At 39.1% G+C, this 27,768-nt stretch overlaps 1 protein-coding gene across 1 annotated transcript in view; it reads right to left on the bottom strand.

Moving 5' to 3' along the window:
- LOC125917327 (Alstrom syndrome protein 1-like) overlaps window positions 1-27,763 on the bottom strand; it is a gene marked incomplete at its 5' end in the record, with an annotated part of 38,245 nt that extends 10,482 nt beyond the window's left edge. The window contains 2 exons of the mRNA XM_049623563.1: window positions 23,781-23,914; window positions 25,378-27,763. Of these exons, the coding sequence (XP_049479520.1) occupies window positions 23,781-23,914; window positions 25,378-27,763 (2,520 nt within the window). The remainder of the gene's footprint in view (window positions 1-23,780; window positions 23,915-25,377) is intronic.
- Window positions 27,764-27,768: the final 5 nt, after the last annotated feature.

The raw sequence follows: 27,768 nt of genomic DNA, 5'->3' as shown, positions 1-27,768 counted from the left end.
TTGTTTTTTTTTATCCATTCTGATACCCTACATCTTTTGGTTGGGGTATTTAGTCCATTTACATTCAGAGTAATTATTGAAAGATATGAATTTAGTGTCATTGTGTTATCTGTAGGTTTTGTACTTGTGGTGATGAGTCTGGTCCTTTGCAGTCTTTGCTGCTTTCCACTCAAAGAGTCCCTCTCAGGATCTCCTGCAGGGCTGGGTTAGTGGTCATGAACTCTTTTAGGTTTTGTCTGTCTGGGAAAGCCTTTATCTCTCCTTCTTTTCTGAATGACAGCCTTGCTGGATAAAAGAGTCTTCACTGCATATTTTTCCTATTCATCACATTGAATATTTCCTACCACTCTCTTCTGGCCTGCCAAGTTTCAGTGGACAGGTCTGCTACTACCCTTACGTGACTACCCTTGTAGGTTAAGGACCATATTTGTCCTGAAGCTGCTTTCAGAATTCTCTCTTTATCTTGTATTTTGCCAGTTTCACTATGATATGTCATGGTGTTGACCTGTTTCTGTTGATTTTGAAGGGAATTCTCTGTGCCTCTTAGACTTGGATGCCTATTTCCTTTGCCAGATCAGGGAAGTTAAGTTCTCAGCTATTATTTGTTCAAATAAAATCTTCTGCCCCTTTCTCTCTTCTTTTTCTGGAACTCCTATGATACAAATATTATTTCGTTTCATTGAATCACTTAGGTCTCTAATTCTCCTTGTGATCTAGTAATTTCCTTTCCCTCTTTTTTTCAGATTCATCATTTTCTATAATTTTATCTTCTATTTCACCAATTCTCTCCTCTGCTTCTTCCATCCTTGCTGTCGCTGTATCTAGTTTATTGTGCATCTCATTTATAACATTTAATTCCTCATGACTATGTCTTAGGTCTTTGATCTCTGTAGCAACAGATTCTCTTCTATGCTTTTGTCAAGCCCAGCTATTAGTCTTATGACTGTTATTCTAAATTCTCATTCAGATATAGTGTTTATATCTTTTTGGAGCAATTCTGTCATTTCTTCCCAAAATTTCTTTTGAGGAGAATTTTTCCATTTCATCATTTTGGCTAGGCTTCTGTCTTTTACGTGCTTTAATACTTTGTTACGTGTCCTGCACCTGTGAGTACTACTATATTAAAAAGGCCCTGACATTTCAGGATGTGTTTTTGGAGCATGTTGAATGCCCTCTATTGCTGCATATCTGGCTGCTCTATCCCACTGGTCAGTCCTCTACAAAGCCCCTCCTTGCTCATAGTAGTGGATCGTTTGGACCTTCAATCAGGTGTGTTTTGATTTGTTTGTTGAAGCAACCTTGAAAAAAAGAAAAGGGCAAAGAACCTGATCCCATACAAAGAGAAAAATGAAAGGGGGGAAAAAAAAAAAAGACAAGCAGAGAATCAAAGAAACTATAAGGCTTAATCCAGAGAGAGAGAGGAAAATAAAGGAGATACAGAAAAGGTGTAAAAAGAATAGAGTAAAAAATGCTTGATGAAATAAAGAAAGAAAGAAAGAAAGATAGATATATAAAATCAAATCAGAAACTATGAGCCTGTTTCCAAAGGAAAAAAAAAGAAGATGGTAGAAAGAAAAAGAAGAAGAGGGGAAAAAAAAGAGAATGACTAACATACAAAACCACAGGAGAGTTGTCTGTTGGTGCCTGGGACCGGTGGCTGTGCTGGTCAGGAGGAGAGGCCATCTGGTTTATTCAGTGTCAGTCTGTGTCAGGTAGATAAGCAGTTAGCAGGCACAGAGAGGCACAATTTGGTATAAGTGGGTCCCACCTCCACTGTTCTCCCGTGCCTCCTAGGCACTCAGCTGGGATTCAAAACCCGATGTTTTAAGGGACCCTGAACCACATGCATTCTGTTCTGGTGTAGGGGCACTCCGCCTTGCTGATAAAGGGCTTTTGGCTGGTGCCCGTTGTGGGGGCAATAAACCCTCTTCACACAGTACTCAAGGAAGGGGACTGTTCTCTCCCAATGTGCCCCTGAGATCACTACCACACCCTAGGGCTGCCTCCCTCCCCACTAGGCAGAGGCTTCAGTCCAGAGAAATTCGTGCACTTTTGAAAGCTCCAATCTTCAGTTCCTAAGGCTGTTTGCAAAGTAGAAACTGGCACTCTCCATATTTCTCTTTCCCCAGTCCATGGTCCAGAGAGGTTTTTCTCTTGTACGAACACAATACCACAATCCTCAGCCTCTCTGTCTTTCTCTTCCTTTTGTCTCTCCACAGAAGGTGTTCCCTCCTCTCCATGCCTATGCTGTTTTATCACCCCCAATTCTACATGCACGTCTGTCCCACCAAGCTGTCTCCGTCCACCTGTGGAGATTTTTGTCACTCCCAAGATTGAGTTCCTGCGTGTTCCAAGTGTTCTGACCTCAATACAGTTGTGTTTGAGGGAGAAGGAACATCCCAGTCCCCCTACTTCTCTGCTTACCCAAGACCCAAATTCTGAAAGCTATAAGATGTGTGTGAAGATGACACAAATGGAAAGGTATTCCATATTCATAGATCAGACGTACCAATACTGTTAAAATGTCCATATTACCCAAAGCAATTTACAGATTTACAGATTTAATGCAATCCCTATCAAAATACCAATAACATTTTTCATAGAACTAGAACAATCCTAAAATTTGCATGTAACCACAGAAGACCCCAAATAGCCAAATCAATCTTGAAAAAGAACAAAGCTGGAGGTATCACAATCCCAGATCTCAAGATATAGTACAAAGCTATGCTAATCAAAACAGTGTGGTACTGGCACAAAAAAGACACACACAGATAAATAGAACAGAATAGAGAGTCCAGAAATAAATCTGTGCTTTCAAGGTCAATTAATCTGTAACAAAGAAGGCCAGAGTATCCAATGGAGAAAAGACAATTTCTTCAACAACTGATGTTGGAAAAACTGGACAGCCACAGGTAAAAAAATCAAACTGAAACACTCTTATACCATTCACAAAGATAAACTCAAAATGGATTAAAGACCTAATTGTTAGACCTAAACCATAAAATTCCTAGAAGAAAACATAGGCAGTAATTTCTTTGACACTGGCCATAGAAACATTTTTCTAGATATGTCTCCTCTGGCAAGGGAAATAAAAGCAAAATTAAACTATTGAGATGACACCAAAATATAGATTTTACACAGCTAAGGAAACCATCAACAAAACAAATAAAATCACCTAGTGAATAGGAGAAGATAGTTGCAAATGACATAGCTGATAAGGGGTTAATATCCAAAAAATATAAAGAACACATACAATTCAACACAAAAAACAAATAATACAATTAAAAAATAGGCAGAGGACTTAAATAGCCATTTTTTCCAAAGAAGACATACAAATGGCCAGCAAACACATGAAAAGATACTCACCATCATTAATCATCAGGAAAATGCAAATTTAAACCATACGGAGATATTACTAGATACCTGTCAGAATGGCTAAAATCAAAAACACAAGAAACAACAAATGTTGGCAAGGATGTGGAGAAAAGGGAACTACTGGTGGGAACGCAAATTGGTGCAGCCACTGTAGAAAAGAGTATAGAGGTTCCTTAAAAAATTAAGAATTACCATATGATCCATAACTCCACTACTGAATCTTTACCCAAAGAATATAGAAACACTAATTTGAAAAGATATAGGCACCCCTATGTTTAGTGCAGTATTTACAACAGCCCAGATATGCAAGCAACCTAAAAATCCATTGATAGACGAGTGGATAAGGAAGAAGTGGTGTGTGTACACACACCCACAGTCGAGTATTAGGCAGCCACAAAAATGGACAAGATCATGCCATTCTTTACAACATGGACAGACCAAGAGGGTATTATGCTAACTGAAATAAGTCAGGCTGAAAAAGATAAATACCATATGGTTTCACTCACATGTGGAATCTAAAAATAAACAAATTAATGAATAAACAAAAAGCAGTCAGACATATAAACACAGAGAACAAACTCATAGTTGCCGGAATGAAGAGGGGTAAGAGATACTAGCTTCCAGTTATGGAATGAATTAAGTCACAAGAATAAAAGGTACAGCATATGGAATATAGTCAATGACACTTTAATAACATATGGTGACAGATGGTAGCTATACTTGTGATGAGCACAGCATAACATTTAAACTTGTTAAATCACTATGTTGTACACCTTTAACTACTATAGCATTGTGTCAACTATACTCAAATAAGGTATCACATACTATTCACACATACTGTTGGGAGTACTACCACCCTGGGACATGGTCTGGCAGTTTCTCAAAAAACTGAACATATATTATATAACTACCATATGACCCAGCAATAGCTCTTCTGGGCATATATTCCACAGAAACAAAGACTTATTTTCACTAAAAACCTGCACATGAACGTTTACAGTAGCTTTATTTGTAAGAGCCAACAAGTGGAAAACAACCAAGATATCATTCTATAGGTAAATATTTAAACAAACTGTGGTACATCCATATCATGGAATACTACACATTAATAAAAAGGAACAGATTATTGATAAACACAACAACCTGGATATTCTCCAGAGAATTATGCTGAGTGAAAAAAGCCAATACTAAATGGTTGCATACTGTGTGATTTCATTTATACAACACTGTTGAAGTGACAAAACTATAGAAATGGCAACCAGATTAATGATTGCTAGGGGTTAAGGAAGGGGTGAGAGCAAGAGAGAAGTGGATGTAGCTATTACAGGGCAATGTAAGGGACCCATGTGGTGATGTAAATGTTAAGTATCTTGACTAAGTATCTGGTTGTGATGTATTATTACAGATACGCAAGATGTTACCATTGGTGGAAACTGGGTAAAGGGTAAAAGCATTATTTTTGTATTATTTCTTACTATTACATGTGAATCAACAATTATTTCAAAATAAAATGTTCAATTTTTTTAAATGCCCATAAATTAATTAAACACCACTGGACAAAACTAACACTTTAAAAATGCTATTTCTATTCCATGGCTTCTTATAACCCTGACACCACCTGACATATCATTAGGAAATAAATTTTTCTAAGCTTCTGAGAAACACAAATTTGGTCCAGCCTCTTAAAACTGAGCATGATTAGATTTATACTTACCAAAAGATATTCATTCCTTCCTCCCAACAATCCATACATTACAATTTTACAGAACACTCCATTAGTAGCCAAACCAATCTTGAAAATGATGAGCAAAGTAGGAGGACTCATTTTCTGATTTCAAACTTACTATACAGGTAGAGTAAGCAAAACAGGGTAGTACTGGCACAGGATAGAGATCAAGGGAAAAGAACTGATAGTCCATAAAAAGACACTAATATTTAGGGTGACCTGATCTTCAACAAAGGGGTCAAGAAAATTCATGGGAAAATAATAGTCTTTTCACTTCCATACATAAAAATGGTCTCCAAAAAATGGTCGTTACAGCTACAGGCAGCACAAGTAAAAGTATATAGATTGTATATATAAAAATATAAATATATAATTACATAAAATATATAAATTATATAAAACATAAAATGTATATTAAATTTAAAACTTTTGTGCATCAAAGTATACAATCAACAGAATAAGATAGCAACCTACAAAATGGAATAAAATATTTTCAAATCATGTATCTGATAAGGGGTTAACATCTAGAATATATAAAGAACTCTTCCAACTCAAAAAGAAAAAAAGCCATTTCAAAAATGGGCAAACATCTTGAACAGACAATGTTCCAAAGAAGATATACAACTGGCCAACAAGTACATGAAAATACGCTGAACATAATTAATCATCAGAGAAATGCAAATCAAAAGCAATGAGATATCACTTTACACCTGTAGGAAACAAAACAAAAACAAAACAAAAAAAAAAACAAACTAACAAGGGTTGGAGAAGATGTGGAAAAACAAGGATCTTTATGCACTGGTGGTGGGAATGTAAAATGGTGTAGCTGCTGTGGATAAATAGGACAGTTCCACAAAAACTTAAAAATAGAATGACCATATGACCCAGCAATTCTACTTCTGGGTCTATACCCAAAAAAATTAAAATGCAGGGTCTCAAGGAGATATTTGTACACTCATATTCACAGCAGCACTATTCATAAAAACCAAAAGGTGGAAGCAACTCAAGTGTCCATTGATGGATGATAAATGGATAAACAAAATGTGGTATAGCCATATAATGGAATATTATTCAGCCTTCAAAAAGAAACTCACACATGCTACAACATGGATGAACCTTGCTTGAGGATATAATGCTAAGTGATGTAAGCCAGTCACAAACAAATACTGTATGATCACACTTCTATGAGACACCTAAAGGAGTCAAATTCATGGAGACAGAAATTAGAACGGTGGTTGCCAGCGGGTGAGGAAAAAAGGGAATGAGGAGCTATGGTTTAATGGATATAGTTTCAGTTTTACAAGAAGAGTTCTGGAGATTAGTTGTACCACAGTGTGACTATTGCTAACACAATTGCACACTTAAAAATAGTTAAGATGGCAAATTTTGTATTATATATATTACCAGAAGTTTCAAAGATAAATTTTATATTGCCTCAAAAGATATCAGAGATCTAAATATAAGAACTAAAACTAAATATCTTTGAAGAAAACAACAAATCTTTGTAGTTCTGAGTTATGCCATGATTTCTTAATAAGACACCAAAAGCACAAGCAATAAAGGAGAAGTATAAATTGGACTTCAAAATAAAAAACTGAAAGAGAGAAAAACCTCTACTAGTCTTTTCTGATTTTCTCCATGGTAGGGCACGTTTTCAATACTTAGCCATGTTATTTACAATGCTGCTTCACACTCCAATTCTCTCTTGCACCAACACAAAGCCTGAAAGGTTAGCTAAAAATTAAAGTTTAGGGTCTTCTTAGGCCCTTTCTGAGAATGAGTCCAGCCCTGGGCATACACATGGCCTTTTCAATTCCCCAAAATAAGTGGGAGCCTTTAAAAGTCCTTTCCCCCCCGACAAGTATTCCCCTTTGTCAAGTACTTCCTTCCCAAGCTTTTCAGTGTGCCTTATTATTTACCCAGATATCCCTAGGCCCAGGATGCTACAGCCAATACTCAGACATCAGATGTTTTTGACAAACATTGACAGAGAAGCTGCCTCTGCCCTGTGAAAGCTCTTAATTAGGTCCTTCAGGGAGACAGACAGGTTAAGACACTTCACAATAGTTTTTTAAGAAAAAGGTTTGGGGGCGCCTGGGTGGCTCAGTCAGTTAAGCGTCCGACTTCGGCTCAGGTCATGATCTCACGGTTCGTGGTTCAAGCCCCACGTCGGGCTCTGTGCTGACGGCTCGGAGCCTGGAGCCTGCTTCGATTCTGTGCCTCCCTCTCTCTCTGCCCCTCCCCTGCTCATGCTCTCTGTCTCAAAAATAAATAAAAACATTAAAAAAAAAATTAAAAAAAAAGAAAAAGGTTTGTATGGGGCACCTGGGTGGTTCAGTCATTTGAGCATCCGACTCTTGATTGTGGTTCAGGTCATGATCCCAGGGTCGTGGGACCAAGCCCTGTGTCAGGGATTCTCTCCCTGCTTGGGATTCTCTCCCTCTCTCTCTCTGCCCCTTCCCTCTCCCCCTCTCCCCCACTCACTTGCTCTCTCTCTCTCTCAAAAATAAAAATTATAAAAAAAGAAAGAAAGAGAAAGGTTTGTATTGTGTCCTTTGTAAATACTAACCCACACTAAAAGCTACCCTAAACTGAGGGATGGCAGGTGGGCAATTTAAGATATCACAGCACTCTCGTACTGAAGTGCAACAGCTCTTTACTTCAGTAATTGTTCCTGGTTTACTTCTAAAATTTTGACTAGAGTCAAGAGTTCTGCAAAAGTTGACTCTGACAAATGTTCCTAGCCTATTAGACTTTTCTGTGCAGGAATGGAGCCCTAAAGTTCCCTAGTTCACCATTTTTGGTAACATCATTCACAAATGTTTTATGTGCATAAAAAAGTATTTGACCTTTGATTATGCCAACTGCTATTTTCAAATACATATTCTTCATCATATTGAGGCATTGTTCTTCTACTCTAATTTACAGAAATATTTTTAATTGGGAACAGATTTTCACTTTTTACTTTTATTCCCAAATACCTATTTGGAGCCTATGAAATAATTGTGATTTTCCTACTAATGTAAACATATATGTTTATAAATTACCTAATACTGCTTTGCTAGATTAAGTCTTACTTGCTCATGATATGCTATTTTAAAAAACATGATACTGAACCAGATATTAATACTTACTTTAAACATTTTTACATCTATATTTTTCACACAAAATTCTTTTTTTTTTTTTTTTTTCCAACGTTTTTTATTTTATTTTTGGGACAGAGAGAGACAGAGCATGAACGGGGGAGGGGCAGAGAGAGAGGGAGACACAGAATCGGAAACAGGCTCCAGGCTCCGAGCCATCAGCCCAGAGCCTGACGCGGGGCTCGAACTCACGGACCGCGAGATCGTGACCTGGCTGAAGTCGGACGCTTAACCGACTGCGCCACCCAGGCGCCCCAAAATTCTTTTTTATATATACATTTTTTATTGTGGTATATGAGATGTACCCTCTTGACAAAAGTACATCCCTTTTTTAAGTGTGCAACAGAGCATTGTTAACTATAGGCACTATGTTGTAAACTAGATCTGTAGAACTTGTTCATCTTACATAATTGAAACTATGCTAATATCAGACAAAACAGAATTTAAGTCAAAAATTGTCATAAGAGACAAAGGTCATTATATAATGACAAAAGGGTCAATTCACACAGAAAAAATAAACATTATGTACATATACCCAGCAACAGGGCACCTAAATATATAAAGCAAAGATTTTAAGAATTGAGGTTAAGAATTACATAGTAGTAAAAATAGTAGCAAGCTTCAGTACCCCACTTTTAATAATGGACAGAACATCCAGACAGAAAACTCAATAAAGAAACAAAGGACTTGAACAATATCATAGACTAAATGATCCTAATAGACATGGATAGATAACTAAACCCAATAGCAGCAAAATATACCGACTTCTCAAGTGCACATGGAACATTCCTCAGGAGAGATGACACATGTGGTCAAATTAACAAGGTTTAACTAAGTCAAGAAGACTAATATCATACCAAGTATCTTTTCTGACCACAATGGAATGAAACCAGAACTCAATGAGAGAAGGAAAACCAGAAAATTTACAAATATGTAGAAATTAAACAATGTACTCCTGCACACTCGATGGGTCAAAGAAGAAATCAAAAGAGAAATTAGAAAATATCTTGAGACAAGTAACAAAAACACAACACACTAAAACGAATGGGATTACTAAAAGGAAAGTTTAAAGTTATAAAAGACTATATTTAAAAAAATAAAGAATTTATTCTTTATCAGATAAAGAACCTAAATTTGTGCCTCAAGAAACTAGGAAAAAAACAACAAATCCCAAAGTTAGCAGAAGGATGAAACTAATAAAAATTAGAGCAGAAATAAATCAAATAGCACAAAAACAAAAGAAAAAAAAATCAATGAAACTAACAGTTGGCTATTTGAAAAGATAAAAAAAAATTAACAAACCTTTAGCTACACTACAGAAAAAAAGAGAAAACTCAAGTAAATAAGATTGGAAATGAAAGAAGAGACATTACAACTGCTGTCCTAGACTCTCTCATAATTTTCTTTTTTGAGGAGTCTGAAATTTTTGTGTCAACATTCCCAAGTATCAGTGTTCTCAAGTAAACTGCAAAATTTTTATTTTCTTTTATGCATTAGAGAATGGGAACTGCCCATTATTCGACAGTTTCAAAGACTCACCCATTTAAACATATGAATCTGGTATGGTTTTCCCCAACTTTTTGTTATAAATATACCAAAAGGTTGATAGAAGGTTATCTCAGGGTCTTCTGGTTTTTGGTTCCAAGTGTAAGAATCTTAAAAGTCACCACTGTGTCCCAACAACAGACTGAAAAACAAACAACTCTTCTTGGATCCATAAGGAAAGTACTGACATAAGAAAAACCACTGCCCCCAGGAAAACAGGCAAATACAGGGAGTCCAGGCTTACAGAAGTAGAGACCACTGAGCAGAAACCACTGTGGGAACCAGTGGTGGGGTAGGAAAACCTGAACAGCTGATGAATTGCTGGAGGCTCAGTGTGGACAAGTCTGAGAGTTAAAAAGTCCAGGGGAAACCAGGCACAGAGATACCGTAACACTTTTATGAGTGTTACCGCCAGGAGACTGACCAGGTTCTCACAACAAATATTGGAGAAAAATCCCTGCCTGCTTTCGAGAAGAGAAAAGGAACCATTCTGAAATATGCCAGACCATTCTGTTCTTCACAAGGCCTGCACTCAGAAGAATGAACCAGAGCTTAATGTGCTGGTATCATCAGAGCCTAACTGACATGGGTGAAAAGAAAATCCCCAGGTCTAGTTAGCTCAAGTATTCCACATGGGAGAAGAGGAATACACCCTCCACACCACTCTGGCCATTCTGTACTACCTAAGAGGAATTTTAAAAAAAAAAAAAAAAGCTGAGAAATGTTTAAATCACAGTTCAGAAGTAGAGGCTCACTAAAAGACTGAATCTCATCATAGAACTACAGAATGCTTACCCTTTCCACATGCCTTACCACGCATTTCTAAAGGTCTACTTACAACAGTTCCTTTTACCTGATACATTATGTCTACCTATGAAGAAAAAAATACAAGGCATATATGATGAGAAAACAGCTATTTTGACTTGCTGCCTAGGCATTTTACAGTAGGACAACCTTGCTCATGCCCAGAGTCTGGACAGTCAAACAAGGACTTGAGCTTTAGGATTCTCCACCAAAAGTCACCACTGTGTTTCCCTCAGACATCTTTTATAATAACCACTTATAGTTGAGCTCATGAAAAGTTAGTGATCTCTGCTCCAACTACCTTATAAATAATAGGTGTCTACTACCCTCCTGTCTATCTCCTGCTCACTCATGATTCAGGATGGAGGAATGCCCCTCCCCCCAGCTCACCGAGTGCCTTCCCCATCCTCACCCCCACTTCTGGGATCTCTAAGTAATAAATCTTGTAATCTTCCTTCTTTTGTGTGAGTATAAAACTGCCATATGCAATCAAAATGACCCTGGGATTTTCATTTCCCCAAAGTGGGAGTTCAGGATGCCTGCCGCCCTATATTGGTGGCTTGTCCCTCCTCATCTGGCAGGTCATAATCTGCATATTCTTAATTTAATACACCAGCTACAACTGGCAACCAGGATGGAATTGTGGGTACAATCTATACTCCCATATAGAGCCTTTTAGCTGAGACTTGGTCACTAACTTCCTCTCCCAAACTACTCAGTCTCTCTGGGAAGGAACAACTGCTTGCTGGTGGTCTGTGGCACTGCTTTATGCTACTGCTGGGTATTGCTGTGAATCCTCCGCCTAAACGGTCAGTGCTATAAAAGGTCAGACTCTCCTGCACAGACCAACTAGCAGGCACTAGTCTGAGGCGGTAAGTTTCCCATTAGTCTCTAAAGAAGACTCCACTGGGTGTCAGGTCTGGGGGTGATTTGTTATAATCACATGCAAAGTCCCAGCACTGAGCCAAGGTGAGCTAACCAGGAAGGTAGGATTCTGCCTCTTTTCCCCAAACAGGAACTGAAAGTACAGGCTATCAGGACCTGGGAGCCAAGGAGAACTCCTCTACATTCGTGCCCATATGGAAGGCCAGTTGCTGGTCTACTATGTCAGTAGTTAGAGTGTTGAGCTTAGAGAGTTAGCCCTAACCCAAAACAGAGGCATCTAAATATGTTTTATTTAGTATCGATCACTGAGAAATCCCAGCCACAGGCACCCAATATACCTTTACACCGCTGCCTATGAGCTATCTTAACAGCCCAACCATTACATACAATCTTTGCCAGCAAGGCCTGGATGCCCTTACAGTGTCCCCTTGAACTGTCTGGCACTATATTGATGACATTCTAATCTGGGATTCCTTGGAGGACGTGGTGCACAAGGTCCTAAAACAGCTGGTAACCCACCTCCAACATGGAGGTCGGGCTGCTGCACCACATAAAATTCAAGGGCTAGCCACAACTGTTAAATTTCTTGGTATTAATTGGCCTCTTAAAGGCCAAGAATTCCACTTGTGGTTAAACATCAAGTGTTAACGATTCAGCCTCCTACCCTGCTATGGCAAGCCCAACATGACTAGCTTTCTTCACATTTTGGAAGCTCACATATCACACTCATCCACCACACTTAGCACCATTTATGCAGCCACACACAAATCCTCTACATTTTATCAGGGAGAAACCCTACAACAAGCTTCACAATTGACACAAAGGTCAATTCGTCAAGACCTACCCCTGGTTCCCCCGGCTCTTCCTTCCAGGTTGAGGCAACAGTCAGCATGTACTATGCATCCTGGAGTCTATGGACTAAACACGACTTTTCCTGGTTGCTTTTGGCTTCCAAACCAGATGGCCGCCCTCCATAGCTGCCTGCTATACCCCTTAGAACATCAATTCTGACTGCTTATTGGGCTTTGTTACAGAGGCAACTCGACAGGAAGACCCTGTTCTCCTGTGTACCCCACATTTCTATTACATCATGCATAAGGGATGCCCATAATGGCCCACATGGTCACAGATGCCTCTTTGCTAAAATAGAAACAGTAGCTTCTACAATGGGCAAAATCTGACGTGGCAAATCTTTCCACATTACAGGAGGATGTGGCTTCCTGGATCCTCAGCCTACAGCCCATGGACCTTGAGGAACTGGTAACAGTGCTCCCACTGACTAAGCTTCTGGTGATGTGAGGTAGCCTCTGGGAAGAGCTGATGGAATGAGAATGGGAGTCTGTGTTCTTCATGGGTGAAAGCGCCACCACCGTATGCCGTGGAGCCTGTTGGAAGAATGGCAGTGTATCACCCTGCCAGTGGTACCATGCTTATCAAATATGGCAAGTGAAGGTTGGCTAGCTTACGGAGCTTGTGGTGGTACAAATGGCCATACAGTTGCCCAGACAAGTCTCTTGTCCATATTTTCACTGAATAATGGGCAGTTGCTAGTAGACTAGCCGTTTGGTTGGACCAATGACAACAGGTGATTTTCACATTCAAGGCTGTCCCATTTGGGATGCCCCAGATTTGGAGGGTCAATGCCCTGGCATCAGTCACAATGAAGGTTACCCATGTTTCAGCACATATAAATACTATCACACCACAGTCATCTAACTCCAAGGCACATGCCCTTGATCAAACCCAGGTCAACCACTGGTTTGAGGCTCTCAACCACTGACTTTTTACCAACAATTCTGTCAGTTCCACCCACTACCACAAAACAAGTTTCCCCACTGTCAACCATTCCAGTCTTTCTTAGTCACCACTTCCATACTCCTTATTCTCTGTCTGAATGGTACCGTATCTCTCTGGGTCATGAGGGAACTGCTGCCACCGTGGCCTGGGCCCTCCGCCCCTGCAAAACACCATGCAAAACACACTATTTTTAATTGTGAATTATGCTCCCAAACCAAACACTGAAAACTGCCCTGCCATGCTTAAGTTCTGCAAGGAGATAGCCTCTTTAAGCTGTTAGCAGGGTGATTTCACCGGGCCACGCTCTCTGTCAGCAGGCACTACACATTTCGCTATTACATGTGTAGATACTTTTCCCAGCCTGCTGCTTGCTACAGGCACCAGGAACAGCTCTATGGAGCATATAATCTCTTTCTTTTCTAAGTTATCCTGCCCCCATTCAGCCCTCCAGACAACACTGACTCAGATCAAGGATCTCATTTTACTGCCCATACAACATAGCACTGGGCTTTCCAACAGGGAATCTAATGAAACTTTTATCTCCCATAGCAGCTACAGACCTCTGTCATTATTCAACACCACAAAGGTCTTTTAAAATCCTTGCTCCTTAAGTTACAAGGCAGCAGATGGACTCCTAAATGGACTTCCTTGCTATTATAGGCACTTTAAAACATTTTAAACTCTGGAACATATGAACACCACTCTCCTTATACCAGCTAGGCTTACCAGGCCATGCTGCCTATGGTTATCATCACAGGGTAACCTGATACTTTTATCTTACAGAACAATATTGTTTTCATTTTCTCCAACATTACAGATTTAAAATGTCAATCATCTCACCATCCAGTATTCACTGGTGACCTGAGAACAGATGGCTACCTCCCCTGGTCATAAACAGTTCTGGCCCAGAAGAACACAGACTATGCGTTGTATGTTGCCACTAGACCATACTTACCCACTTGATATTCAAATTCCAACTGAAATTCCAAAAACAGTGGCTTCAGTAGATGGTTCATTTCTCCTAACCATACCTCCCCACAGGAAATGGAAGTAATTGCACCTGGGCCCACTGAAGGAATGGCATGGCACTCAAAGTGGGGGAAGAGGCACTCCAGTTGGTTGACAGTAGCAATATTAGATGACATCCAGGTGATATGATCCTAACACCTGGCCCTACCCGCTCTGGAGGAGGCTAGTGATGAGCTGCTGATCCACAAGGGCCCCATAATATTCTCAGGAAGCAGTCAGAAGGACAAAACTATAAAATGCAGATTTTGCCTGCTACTATTGGCCTTACTCTGTGCCTTTTGTACCACGTGGGTCATGAGGCTTCTCCTTGATTCCAGACAGGCAACACTAGAAAGCTGCTGGAAGTGAATGGCACTCATCCACAACTGCACCCCAGGATGGAAGACAACAGGTGTTGGAGTCGGCCCAAGAGTGGCTGCACCTGAAATGCCACCAAGCGTGGAAAAGAGCTAGGAGGTTGAAGCCTGCTATCTTTTTTTTTTTTTTTTTAATTAAATTTTTTTTTTGTTTTTTATTTATATTTGGGACAGAGAGAGACAGAGCATGAACGGGGGAGGGGCAGAGAGAGAGGGAGACACAGAATCGGAAACAGGCTCCAGGCTCCGAGCCATCAGCCCAGAGCCCGACGCGGGGCTCGAACTCACGGACTGCGAGATCGTGACCTGGCTGAAGTCGGACGCTTAACCGACTGCGCCACCCAGGCGCCCCTAGCCTGCTATCTTAAACAGCACCAAAGGCACAAATGCTTAAAGGTCACCAGTCCTAACACTGTCCTAATTTCAACCCTAACTGGCTGATAAGCTTATGCAGTTCGGATTTATCTCTAGTAATACAGGGCTAAACATTAAACTGTCAGAAGCACACAACTAAATTTTCTTTAAACCAAGGCTACACATGTGCCTCCCACCTTTATTATTTATGGATGGAGAGCTCTTATGCCTCAGAGGAGAGCACTGCCTAATCATTTGTGAGGTACACTTCCCCAAGAACCCCCCCAAAGCCTACTAAGAATTGTGATACCAGTAACTGCTCATGATGATGCAAGCAAACCTTAATCAGGGCATCTCAAATCTATGTGACCCTGTTAGACTCCCGTGTGCCCCGATTCCCCTCCTGGGTGGATACCTGGAACAATCAACCTCCTCTGGGATGGCTCGCTCCACTGAAACAACACTAGAGACAACAACACCTTAGTACATGATGACACGGGACACAACTTCATCCCAAATGCTACCTCCACAATCTTCCACAACAGCAGAGATGACAACTGGGAAGATAAGTCCTCCTTGAGTGGTATTTTGTAGACTTAAATTTTATGTGTTTACCTCAAGGCTCCCCTGCTTACTACAATGCTTGCTGCTTGGGTGTGAGGCAGTACTATAACTGCCAGACTGCCCTCAGTTGAATCTTGAAAGGTCAAGGTATCTATCAAGTCTCATAAACTTACAGAGAGGCTCCTTTAAACACTTCACTTAGTTCCTTGCCCTTACCACACCCATTAGATTGGTTCCCATTATGCTTCCTACTGGAGGTTAGGAAATTTAATTTCTGTTGGAAGAACCCCTCTCTGACTGCAAATGCTACCACCAGAGCACCCCCACACACACACTGTCACAGGACCAGAGCCATACGGTCACTTCCCTACACCACCCCAAGGAGACCCTTTCCCACTATCACCACTCAGGTTTCCACAACCCTCCCTTCGAGCTCTCCAACAGTCTTACTGTTTTTATTCCATGGGCAGAAACCAGGGCTCGTTTTTTGAGCCAGTGTAATTGCTTGGCATGTTACTGAACTCAACAAAGACTTTTCCCCCAGTAGCCTAGCCGACTAATTTACTGACCCCTGCCCTCATGTGCCCAACAAAAGACATCCCACACACGTATGCAGTTTGCCTGGCCACTCTCTACCACACTCAACTGCTCCCATGCACGACACTTCGCAATACAGTATGTAGCACCTGGCAGGAGCCTCCACAGGTGCCCTTTGTAATTCCCCATATCTGCACAGGCACCAACACCACAAAATGAATACAACACATACCTTGCCACAAAGAGCACAATCCCCACGGTCTTGGGCCTTGCAGCCCAGTCATGCAGGGGGAGATCCAACTTCCACAATAAAAGAGTGAGTGTCCACTGTAAGTCCAGTGCCCTGGTGCTGTCACACATACATGGTTCTCCATACGTGCATTTCTTCCCTCAACCTCCAACACATTTGCCTCTTTGCTGGTCCCCAGGGAGTCCTATGTGTTCATACCAATGTACCTCAGTCACCTTGGGACAACTCTTACAAACTAATAAATAGGACCCCCAAACCATCTCTCGTTGTCCTCTCATGTCAAAAACATTCAGTATTCATCCTCATTATGCTGAAAATAGGTCTGCTACTATCCCTCGCGGAAACACCACCACTAGGCACACAACAACAAATCATTAAGGCAAACACCAATCTGTCAGCCACCCTGGCTAAATGCATTGGGCTGCTACACCAAAGCCTAGACTTCATGCAACAACAACATGCTTCTTTAGTGCAGAGTTTTGGATGTGCATTTAGCTTTAAATTTCTTATTGGTCAAGGAAGGTGTATACACTGTACAGTGCACCACCTGCTGCACATGTATTAATAATTCCAGATAAATTTAGACAAATTTACAAAAGGTGCCCAACAGGTACAAGTATTCCATAATCTTACCCAAGTTTTTAATCAAATACTTACCCTAAACTTATCCATGGGCTTTGATTTATTTTCTTGACCGGACCCCGACAAATGGGAGAACGGTTACAGACAGGATTTCAAATTACCATTTGTCTACTGATACCGTTAACCGGCATTTTTGCTTTGCTCAAATGTTTCATGAGCCAGATGACCAAAACTCTGCCAGTGGCTTTTAACATCTCCACCATCTGGACAGTGCCCATGGTTTTCCCTAAAGACTAATGCTTAGGCATCACAGGGTCAATTGTGATGAGAAAAAAAGCTATTTTGAGTTGCTGCCTAGGCATTTTACAGTATGACAACCCGGCTCACACCCAGAGTCTGGACAGTTAGATAAGGACCTGAGCTTGAGATTCCCCGCCAGAAGTCCCCACTTTGTTTCCCTCAAGCATCTTCCTGAAACAATTACTTAAGAGTTGAACCCATGAAAAGTTAGTGACCTCTGCCCCAACCACCTCATAGGTAGTAGGTGCTTGCTACCCTGTTCTCTATCTGCTGCTTGCTCATGACCTGAGACAGAGGACTGCCTTTTCCTCAGAGCTCACTGAGCGGCCCTGGCCCTGACCCACACCCACCCACCACTACCCCTGCTTCTGGGATCAGTAAGTAATAAATATTGTGACCTTACTTCCTTTGTGTGAGTGTACCAAAACTGCATCTTCAATCAAAATGACCCTGGGATTTTTCACTTCCCCAAAGTGGAAATTTGGATGCCGAGGAAGCTATCTGCCAGCCCTGTGAGCATGGCTAATGTCTCTTTATTCATAGGTCATAATCTACATATTCTTAATGAAATACACCAGCTACAGGCCCCACAACACAGCACACTACAAAGCAAAAAAACTAGTTGAAAAGAAAAAGCAAGCATCAAAACCAGACATGTCGGGATGCTGGCATTATCAGACCAGAAATTTAAAACAATGATGATAATATGCTAAGAGCTCTGATGGATACACAAGAACACAAGGACAATGTAAGAAGCAAGGAGATGGAAATCCTAAGAAAGAATGAAAAAGAAATGTTAGAGGTTGAACACTTTAACAGAAATGAAGAATGCCTTTGATGGGCTTATTACTAGACCAGACATGGCTAAAGAAAGAATCCTGAGCACAAGGATATCTCAACAAAAACTGCCAAAATTAAAAAGCAAAGAAAACAAAGACGCAAAAAAGTAAACAATATAGGTGCCTGGGTGGCTCAGTCAGTTAAGCATTCGACTTTGGTTCAGGTCATGATCATGTGGCTCTTGAGTTTGAGCCCCAAATCAGGCTTTGTGCTGACAGCTTTGACCCTGGAACCTGCATCAGATTCTATGTCTCCTTCTCTCTCTGCCCCTCCCCCACTCATTCATATTCTCGCTCTCTCTCTCTCTCGCTCTCTCTCTCAAAAATAAAATAAAACATTAAAAAAATTTACTAAAAAACAAACAACACAATAGGACATCAAAGGACTCTGGGACAACTATCACAGGTATAACATATGAGCAATGGAAATAACAGAAGGAAAAAAAGAAAGGGACAGAAGAAATATTTGAAATAACAATGACTAAAAATTTCCTCCCAATTAATGTCAGGCAACAAAGTACAGATCTAGGAAGTTCACAGAACACAAAGCAGGAAAAATGCCGCCCCAAATTACCTAGGTAAAACATTTTCAAAGTACAGAAAATCAAAGATAAAAAAAACTGAAAGAAGACAGAAGGTAAAACCACCTTATCCACAGAGGAACAAAGAATTATATCTGACTTCTCCTCGGAAATTATGCAAACAAGAAAAGAATAAAACATTTAAAGTGTTAAAGAAAAAAAAGTACAGAGTTGGAATTCTATACCCTATGAAGTCATCCCTGAAACTGAAGGAGGCACCTGTTGGGATGAGCACTGGGTGTTGCACGGAAACCAATTTGACAATAAATTTCATATTAAAAAAAAAAAAAAGAAAATATTAACATAGGAAAGACCAAAAAAAAAAAAAAAAGAAGGAAAGAAAGAAAGCAAAGGGTTATTTAGGAAATAAATGACTATTTAAAAATTGAGGAAAAACAAAAAGAAAAAGAAACTGAAGGAGGAATAAAGGCTTTCCCAGACACACAAAAATTAGACCTGCCACGCAACAGATGTTAACAGAAGTACTTTAGAAAAAAGAAAAATACAAATCAGAAACTTGGATCTACATAAAGGGAAGAACATCAAAGAAGGAGTAAGACACAGTTAAGAACACACATATGCACTTTTCTCTTATTCTTAACTGATCTCACAGATAATAGTTTGTTCAAAATGTTGCTTGTGTATGTGTGTGTATATATATGTATGAATGAATGACAGCATGATACAAGAGATGAGAGGGAGAAATCAGGAATACATTTAACCCTTGAATTGCATGGGTCCACTTACACACTGATTTTATTTGATAAATACAGTACAATACTGTAAATGTATTTTCCTTATGATGGTAACAATGATCTTTTCTCTAGATTACATTTCTTGTAAAAACACAGTACATAAAACACATACCATACAAAATATGTTAACCATGTTATCTATAAGGTTTCTGGTAAACAGTAGGCTATTAGTAGTTTTGGGGGAGTCAAAGTTATATGCAGAATTTCAACTGTGTGGGGAGTTGGTTCCCCTAATGCTGCACTATTCAAGGATCAACTGTATTTTGTTATTAGAAGGTACTCACACTACCTGAAGTGGTATAGTGTTATGTGAAAATAAATTTGGATTAGTTGTAAATATTTTACAAATTCTAAGGCAACCACAAAAAAAATAAAGTGTAACTAATGTGCTAAGAAATGAGAGAAAATATAATGATATAAAAACACTCAAAACCACAAAAGGCAGAAAGACTGGGAGACAAAAATTGGAATGAAGAACAAGGGCAACAAATAAAAAAATAGTAGTGAATATGGTAGATATTAATCCAACTATACCAATAATCACTTTGAAAATCAATTATTTCAAGTGAAAATATACTAATTAAAAGACATAGATTGTCAGAGTGAATCAAAAACCAAGATCCAACTACATGTTGTCTATAGGAAAGCCACTTTAAATATAAAGACAAATTAGATCAAAAGTAAATGGATGGAGAAAAATATACCATTCTAAAATAAAGCAAAAGAAAGTAGGAATACTGTATTCATTTCAAACAGAACAGACGTCAAAGCAAAGAAAGTTATCGCAGATAAAGAAGGGCATTACCTAATGACAAAGGGGAAACTTCTCTAAGACATAACAATCTTTCATGTATGTGTGCCAAACAACAAAGTGTTAGACTACACAAGGCAAAAACTGACATAACTGCAAGGAGAAATAGAAATATATAATCCATTATTATAGTTGGAGACTTCAACATCCTCTATGAGAAATGAACAGATGTTGGGATGCCTGGGTGGCTCAGTTGGTTGAGCATCTGATTCTTGATCTCAGTTCAGGTGATGATCTCATGATTCATGAGACTGAACCCCATACTGGGCTCTGCCCTGACAACACAGAGACTGCTTGGGATTCTCTCTCTCCTCTCTCTCTGCCCCTCTCTGCTTACATGTGTGTGCATGTTCTCTTTCTCTCTCAAAATAAACTTAAAAAAAAAAAAAAAAGAATACATCTATCAGCAAATCAGTGAGGACACAGTTAAGCTCAACAACACCATAAATCAACTGGGTATAATAGATATTTGTAGATTACTTCAGCCAAAAATAACACAGTACACAATTTCTCAAGCTCACATGGAACATTCACAAAGACAGGCCACATTCTGGGCCATAAAACATATCTTAACAAATTTAAAAGAATAAAAATCATATAAAGTCTGCTCTTAGACCACAATGGAATTAAATTAGAAATCAAAGCAAGAAAGGTAACAGGAAAATCCCTAAATACATGGAAATTAAACAGCCTACTTCTAAATAAAGCATGAATCAAGAAAAATTTAAAAACATATTAACCTAAAACTTAAAAACATACTAACTCAAAATGAAAACACAACTTAGGAAAACCTGTGGGATGCAGGGAAAGCACAGAATAGAAGGAAATTTTTAGCATTAAATGTATATACTAAAAAAGAAGACAGATCTAAAATCAATAACCCACATTTCTAAATTAGGAAACTAGAAAAAGAATAGCAAATTAAGTCCAAATTAAACAGAAAAAGAATAAGAAAGCAGAAATCAATGAAATTGATTGACAGAAAAATCAGAAAAATGAACAAAACAAAAAGCTATTTCTTTGAAAGACCAATAAAATCAACAAGCTTCTAGCCAGAAAGAAAAACAGAAGACATAAATTACTAAAATCATAAAGGAAAGAGGTGATATCACTGCAAATCCCACTGACATTAATAGGATAATAAAGGAATACTATGAACAACCACATACCCATAGATTTGATAACCTAGATGGAATGGACCAATTTCTTGAGAGACACAATCTGCCAAAACTCACACAAAAAGACATTCTGAATGGGCATCTATTTATTAAAGACATTGAATCAATAATAATCTTCCAAAAGAGAAAAGGGCTAGGCCCAGCTGGGTTCAGTGGTGAACTCTACCAAACATTTAAGGAAAAATTATACCAATTCCTTATAATTTCTTTCAGAGGACAGGAGCAAAAGAAACACTTCCCAATTCATTCTATGAGGCCAACATTACCCTAATACCACAACCAGACAAAGACACTACAGGGGAAAAAAACCAAAACAAAACACAGACTCATCTCTCATGAATATCAATGCAAAAATCCTCAATAAAATATTAACAAATAGAATACAACAAAGTATGAAAAGAATTATACACCATGACCAAGTGGAATTTATCCCAGGTATGCAAGACTGGTTTATCATTCAAAAATCAATTAATATGATTACATCAACAGGCTAAAAAAGAAAAATGACTACTATATCAATAGATGTACAAAAAGAATTTGACAAAATCCAACACCCATTCATGATAAAAACTATTAGTAAACTAGAACAGAAGGAAACTTCCTCAACTTGATAAAGCATATTGGCAGAAAACCTACAGCTAACCTCGTATTTCATGGTAAGAAACTAGAAGCTTTCCCACAAAGACCAAAAACAAGTTAAGAATATTCCGTCTCTCCACTCTTTTTCAACATCAAAATGGAATTTCTAGCTAATGCAATAAAACAAGTAAAGGAAATAAAAGGTATACAGACTGGGAAGGAAGAAATAAAACTGTAAATGACCTCATCATCTGTGTAGAAAATCTGAAACAATCAACAAAAAAAACACCTGGAACTAATAAGCAATTATAGCAAGTTATAAGATACAAGTGATTATAGCAAGTTGTAGGATACACCTACGAGAATGGGCAAAATCCAGAACACTAACAATACCAAATGTTAACAAGGATGTGGAGCAACAGGAACTCTGATTCATTGTTGATTGTTGGCAGGAATACAAAATGGTACAGCCACTTTGTGGGACAGTTTGGTGGTTTCTTTTTTTCTCTTTCCCATTTAAGTGTGTGTGTGTGTGTGTGTGTGTGTGAACTGAAGTATAGTTGACATACAAAGTTATATACAGTTTAGGGGCTCCTGGGTGGCTCAGGTCATAATCTTGCGGTTCGTGAGTTCAAGGCCTGCATCGGGCTCTGTGCTGACAGCTCAGAGCCTGGAGCCTGCTTGGGATTCTGTGTCTCCCTCCCTCTCTGCCCCTTCCCTTCTCGCGCTGCGTCTCTCTCTCTCTCTCAAAAATAAATAAACATTAAAAAAATTTTTTTTTCAAAGTTATATACAGCTTGGTGGTTTCTTACAAAACTGAACATATTCTTACCATAGAGAGAAACCTTTATAAGTACAAAGTTTCAGTCCTGCAGGATGAAAAGAGTTTCTGGAGATGGATGGTGGCGATGAGCTCAAACATATACATAAGTCTAAAATCCAATGTAATTTATCCTTTTAAAAAACTTTTCCAAAAAAGAAATAAGCCAAATAAAAGTAGACCAAATGCCCTATCCACAAGAGAACGGACACACTATGATATATTCATACACTAGAATACTTACAGCACTAAAAATGAATAAACTAAAACTACCTACATCTACAAAGAAGAATCTCAAAAACCCAAGTCTATATGAAAAATGCAACTCTCAAAACATGCACCGTGTTGACTCCATCTATTGAAGAATTCAAAACCATACTGAATAGCAAGAGAAAAATCAATACATGTCAGGATAGGAAGTAACAGACGTTACTGGGGAGGGGACACACAGGACTTCTATGGTATTTGGTAACATTCCATTTATCAAGCTAGTTAGCCCATAGACAGGAATTATTCATATTTTTCTTTTATTCTTTATATACATTTCATATATATTCTTTACTATGTATGAAATAATTCATAATTGGATGAAAATACATACTATTAAAATGAAAATCATTTTTACATAAGCTAGTATAGCTTTATGTTCTTAAGTAGATAATACACATCTGAAAATGGCCGGACTTTATCTGCGCTTCAAGCTATTACCCTCAAGAGAAAATACGAATGATAAAGCAAATCTATTCTTATTTTCCTAAGGACATAAGTTTTTTCAATAGATGAATTTGCAATTAATCAAAATCTACTGAGTCTAATCCTTAAATAGGAACTTTGAAGAAATAAGACACCTAACACTTTAGCCAAAGACTATTAATGACTCAGCTGGTGTCATCAATGCCCAAGTAAGAGATACAAACTCCACCACCCTTTTATCACATTTTCTTTCTTCATTGCTAGATTTCTTTTATACCTTGGACAAGTCAGCTGTTCTCCCATGACTGAACAACTCTGCTTTGATCTCTTCTACTTTTTTCCTGTCAGCTTCATTTAATTCTGAAATGGAGTAGCCACACTCATGAGCCAGATTAAATTTCAGATTCCAAGCTGAAAAGAAAACATAAACACACTGGAGATAATGCAATGCAAAAATCATAATTTGTCAGTGATTATAAGAACACAGAAAACCATCAATATATCCAACTAAATGCCTGCCACAATACTTGGCAAAAAGTAGGTGTTCTCCATTATATGACAAACTATTGTAAGTTTTTAAGAACAATCATCTCACTGAAAAGTGTGACTTTTAAAAACCACATTCTACAGGTATTTCTCCAAAGATGCCACCTTTCTATGATTTTCAATTATTTTTATCTTAATCTTCCTTCCAATAAGGACAATCCCTTTGCCTCCCCTATACGTTCCTGTTACAGTTACTGCATAAGTGATATGCATAAGTGATAAAAGGAATGGCACAAGTAGTTAATCTCAAGGCAAAATTCCCAAGGAGGCCTGAAGTGTTTATAAGTTGCTTGCTAAAATATATTCCCCAGGGGCACCTGGGTGGCTCAGTCAGTTAAGCATCCAACTTTGGCTGAGGTAATGATCTCACAGTTCGTAGGTTTGAGCCCGCGTCAGGCTCTGTGCTGACAGCTCAGAGCCTAGAGCTGGCTAAGGATTCTGTGTCTCCCTCTTTCTCTGCCCTTCCTCCTCTCATGCTCTGTGTCTCTGTCTCAAAAATAAATAAAAACATTAAAAAAATTTTTAATGAATATTTAAAAAAATTTTTTTAATTCCCCATTTTGTCTTAAAGATTTCTTTTTTTTTTTTAAACATTTATTTATTTTTGAGACAGAGAGAGACAGAGCATGAACGGGGGAGGGGCAGAGAGAGAGGGAGACACAGAATCGGAAGTAGGCTCCAGGCTCCGAGCCATCAGCCCAGAGCCTGACGCGGGGCTGGAACTCACGGACCGTGAGATCGTGACCTGAGCCGAAATCGGACGCTCAACCGACTGAGCCACCCAGGCACCCCAAAGATTTCTTTTTTAATAGCATTCTATTATTAGAGATTAATGGGATTAGAACATCCTCTTTTAAACCTCTAACCTAAGTTTTAGTGTGAAGTACTTCAGTTTTTTCTAATATCTAAAATATGCTCTAAGAACTGTATTAGAAAAATGAAGAAGTATATTTAGTTTTATGATACAGTGTGACTTAGAACAGAGCAAACTTTTCTTTGTTTTTTCTGCCTTCAAAAGAGAATCCTATAATAGGAGGGTTAAGGAAACATAAGTACTTTAGGAATCTGGAAACCCAAGCTATCTCCTTACTCTCCTTCAGGCTTCAGAACCTACCTAAGACCCTAAAATCAGACTAGTACTATTAATACTGTGACCGAGTTACATTATTGGTTAAATGGACTTATTCTGAATAGTGGTGGAAAATGTAATCATTTAACAGTTCTATAAGAAAATAAATTCAGATTCCAAACACTTAACTTTAAACAAATTCTTAAACTATAATGTTTGTAAGTCTGACCTGACTTGATGACAAACAATCAGTTCCTACCTCGTGCTCGTACTCGACATTCCTCTTCCTCTGCATTTCTGAGTATTTGTTTAGCATGATTCAATGAGGATTCACACTTGAGAAGGTTTTTGACATGTGCAGCCAGTGAATCTACATTGCTACCACCACAATCATCACTCTCTGACACACTTTCTTCTTCTCTGCTATCTGTCAAACTTGTCTTGGGTGAAGCACATGGAAAGAAATTTAGAAGAACATCAGAAACTGACTCCAAGGAATTACTGTCCCATGAGCAGGAACTGGCATCACTACTTGAATCACTTTTAATGATAGTCATCATAGGGATAACAATTTTATTGCCAATGGTTCCACTATACCCTTCAGGTTCAGATCTCATTACGGATTGGGCTGCTCTATACTGTCGAAGGGTTTCATCTAACGTCACTCCGGCTTTGCTTTCTGCTTCTTGTAGAGGACTTCTAAGTGTGGTTGAACTAATAAACTCCCAGTTCTCAATGCCTCTCTGGCATTTCAGATTTGTCTGTGTGCTAATATCTTTCTGTATGCACTTGTTGCTTGGGCTTTCCTCTGTAAATGGCTGTCTCCGAGGCAAATCACTATTAGATTCAGCAGCTGTGAGGGGCTCTTTGAAGCAAACCATCTTCTTAGATTGTATAATTGAAATATCACTAACATCTCGGAAAGGGACAAGAGGAGCAGGAAAATTGCATCGTTTCAGTGCTATATTTTCTGCCTCCATTAAAAGGGTCCGAATCTCTTTAAGAGTTTTGGAACTATTGCTTGTATCTTGAATTTCCACAGAGCCAACATCTTCAAAACCTGAAGATTCTGGCTTACTTATTATAACTCTACCATCAGCCTGAGAACTTAAAGGCATACTGCTTGAGATAATACTGGAGTTAGGAGAATCCAAATTATCTATTAGCATTTGAACATGGTCTGAAACAAGTTTCTGCTTCTCACTATGTGAATAAGTACCAGGAGTAACTGTTGATAAACCAGTAATCTGATCAGCTTGCCCAAGACCACGTGAGAACATCACAGAATCTTCAGGTAGATGTCTATCTGGAAAATCTCGTTGGTAGAATATATTTGGTTTCTCTCTGTGTGAAAAGGAACGAGGAGGAGCTGTTGGTAACAGACTTTTCTGGTCAGCTGGTACAGGAATTGTTGAAACGTTCAGTGCATCTTCAGCTAAATGTTTGTCTGGCAATTCCTGTGGGTAGAAAATATTAGATTTCTCTCTGTGGGAAGAGGAACTAGAAAGAGGTATTGGTATCCCAGAATTCACAACAATTGGCTCAGGGACAGGTGAAATCTTCAGAATATCCTCAATCTCAAAATTCTGAGAACAGGAATTATGAAAAACTGTCGGTAACGGAGTCTTCTGGTCATCTGGTCCACTCACAGTTGAAATTTTGGGTTTTTCTCTTTTTGAGTAGGAACTAGGGGGAGCTGTTAGAAACTCAGTCTTCTGGACATCTGGTAAAATCACAGGTGAAATCTTGAGTTTCTCTTTATGTGAGTAAGAGCTAGAAGGTCCTGTTGGTATTTCAGTCTTCTGGTCAGCAGGTCCAGGAAGAGCAAAAACTTTTAAAACTTTTTCAGTAACATCTGGAAGCTCCTGCTGGTAAAGAATACTGTCCTTCTCTCTGTATGAGTAGGAACTAGAGGGGATTATATGTATCTCAGTCTTCTTGTTAGCTGGTCCAGAAACAGGTGAAACTTTCCAAGTTTCTTCAGTAATATCTGATGACTCCTTCTGGTAAGAAAAGATGGGGCTCTCTCTATGTGAATAGGAAGTGGAGGGCCCAATTTGTATCCCAGTCTTCTGGTCAGCTGGCCCAGGAGTGCCTAAAACTCTTAAAGCACCTTCATTAGGATCTGACAACTCCTGATGGTAAGAAATGATAGGCTTCTCTCTATGTGAGTAAAAAGTAGAAGTTACTGCTGGTATTCCAGTCTTCTGGCCACCTAGTCCAGGAACCTTTAAAACTTTTAAAGCATCTTGAGTAAGATCTGGCAATTCTTGCTGATAAGAAATGACGGGCTTCTCTTTCTCTCTCTGTGAGTACGAAGTGGAGGTAACTGTTGGTTTTCTGGTCTTCTGGTCACCTGGCCCAGAAACAGCTGACACTTTTGGAACTTCTACAGCGAGCTGACTGTCTGACAAAGGCTGTTGGTACAAAATACTTGGCTTCTCTATATGAGAGTAAGAGATAGAAGGTACTGTTGATACCCCAGTCTCTTGGTCTGCTGGTCCAGGAGAAGCTGAAATATTAACAGCGTCTTCAGTGAGATGTCTATCTGATAAGGCCTGCTGGTAGAAAATAATAGGCTTCCCTCCAAGTGAGTAGGAACTAGAAGGTTCTGATGGCAACCCAGTCTTCTGGTCAGCTGGTCCAGGAA

The sequence above is a fragment of the Panthera uncia genome, unplaced genomic scaffold (genome assembly GCF_023721935.1).
Source record: "Panthera uncia isolate 11264 unplaced genomic scaffold, Puncia_PCG_1.0 HiC_scaffold_1705, whole genome shotgun sequence".
NCBI classification, from domain to species: Eukaryota; Metazoa; Chordata; class Mammalia; order Carnivora; family Felidae; genus Panthera; species Panthera uncia.
Note: the sequence above shows the minus strand (reverse complement) of the source record. Positions and strands in the feature narration are given on the sequence as shown.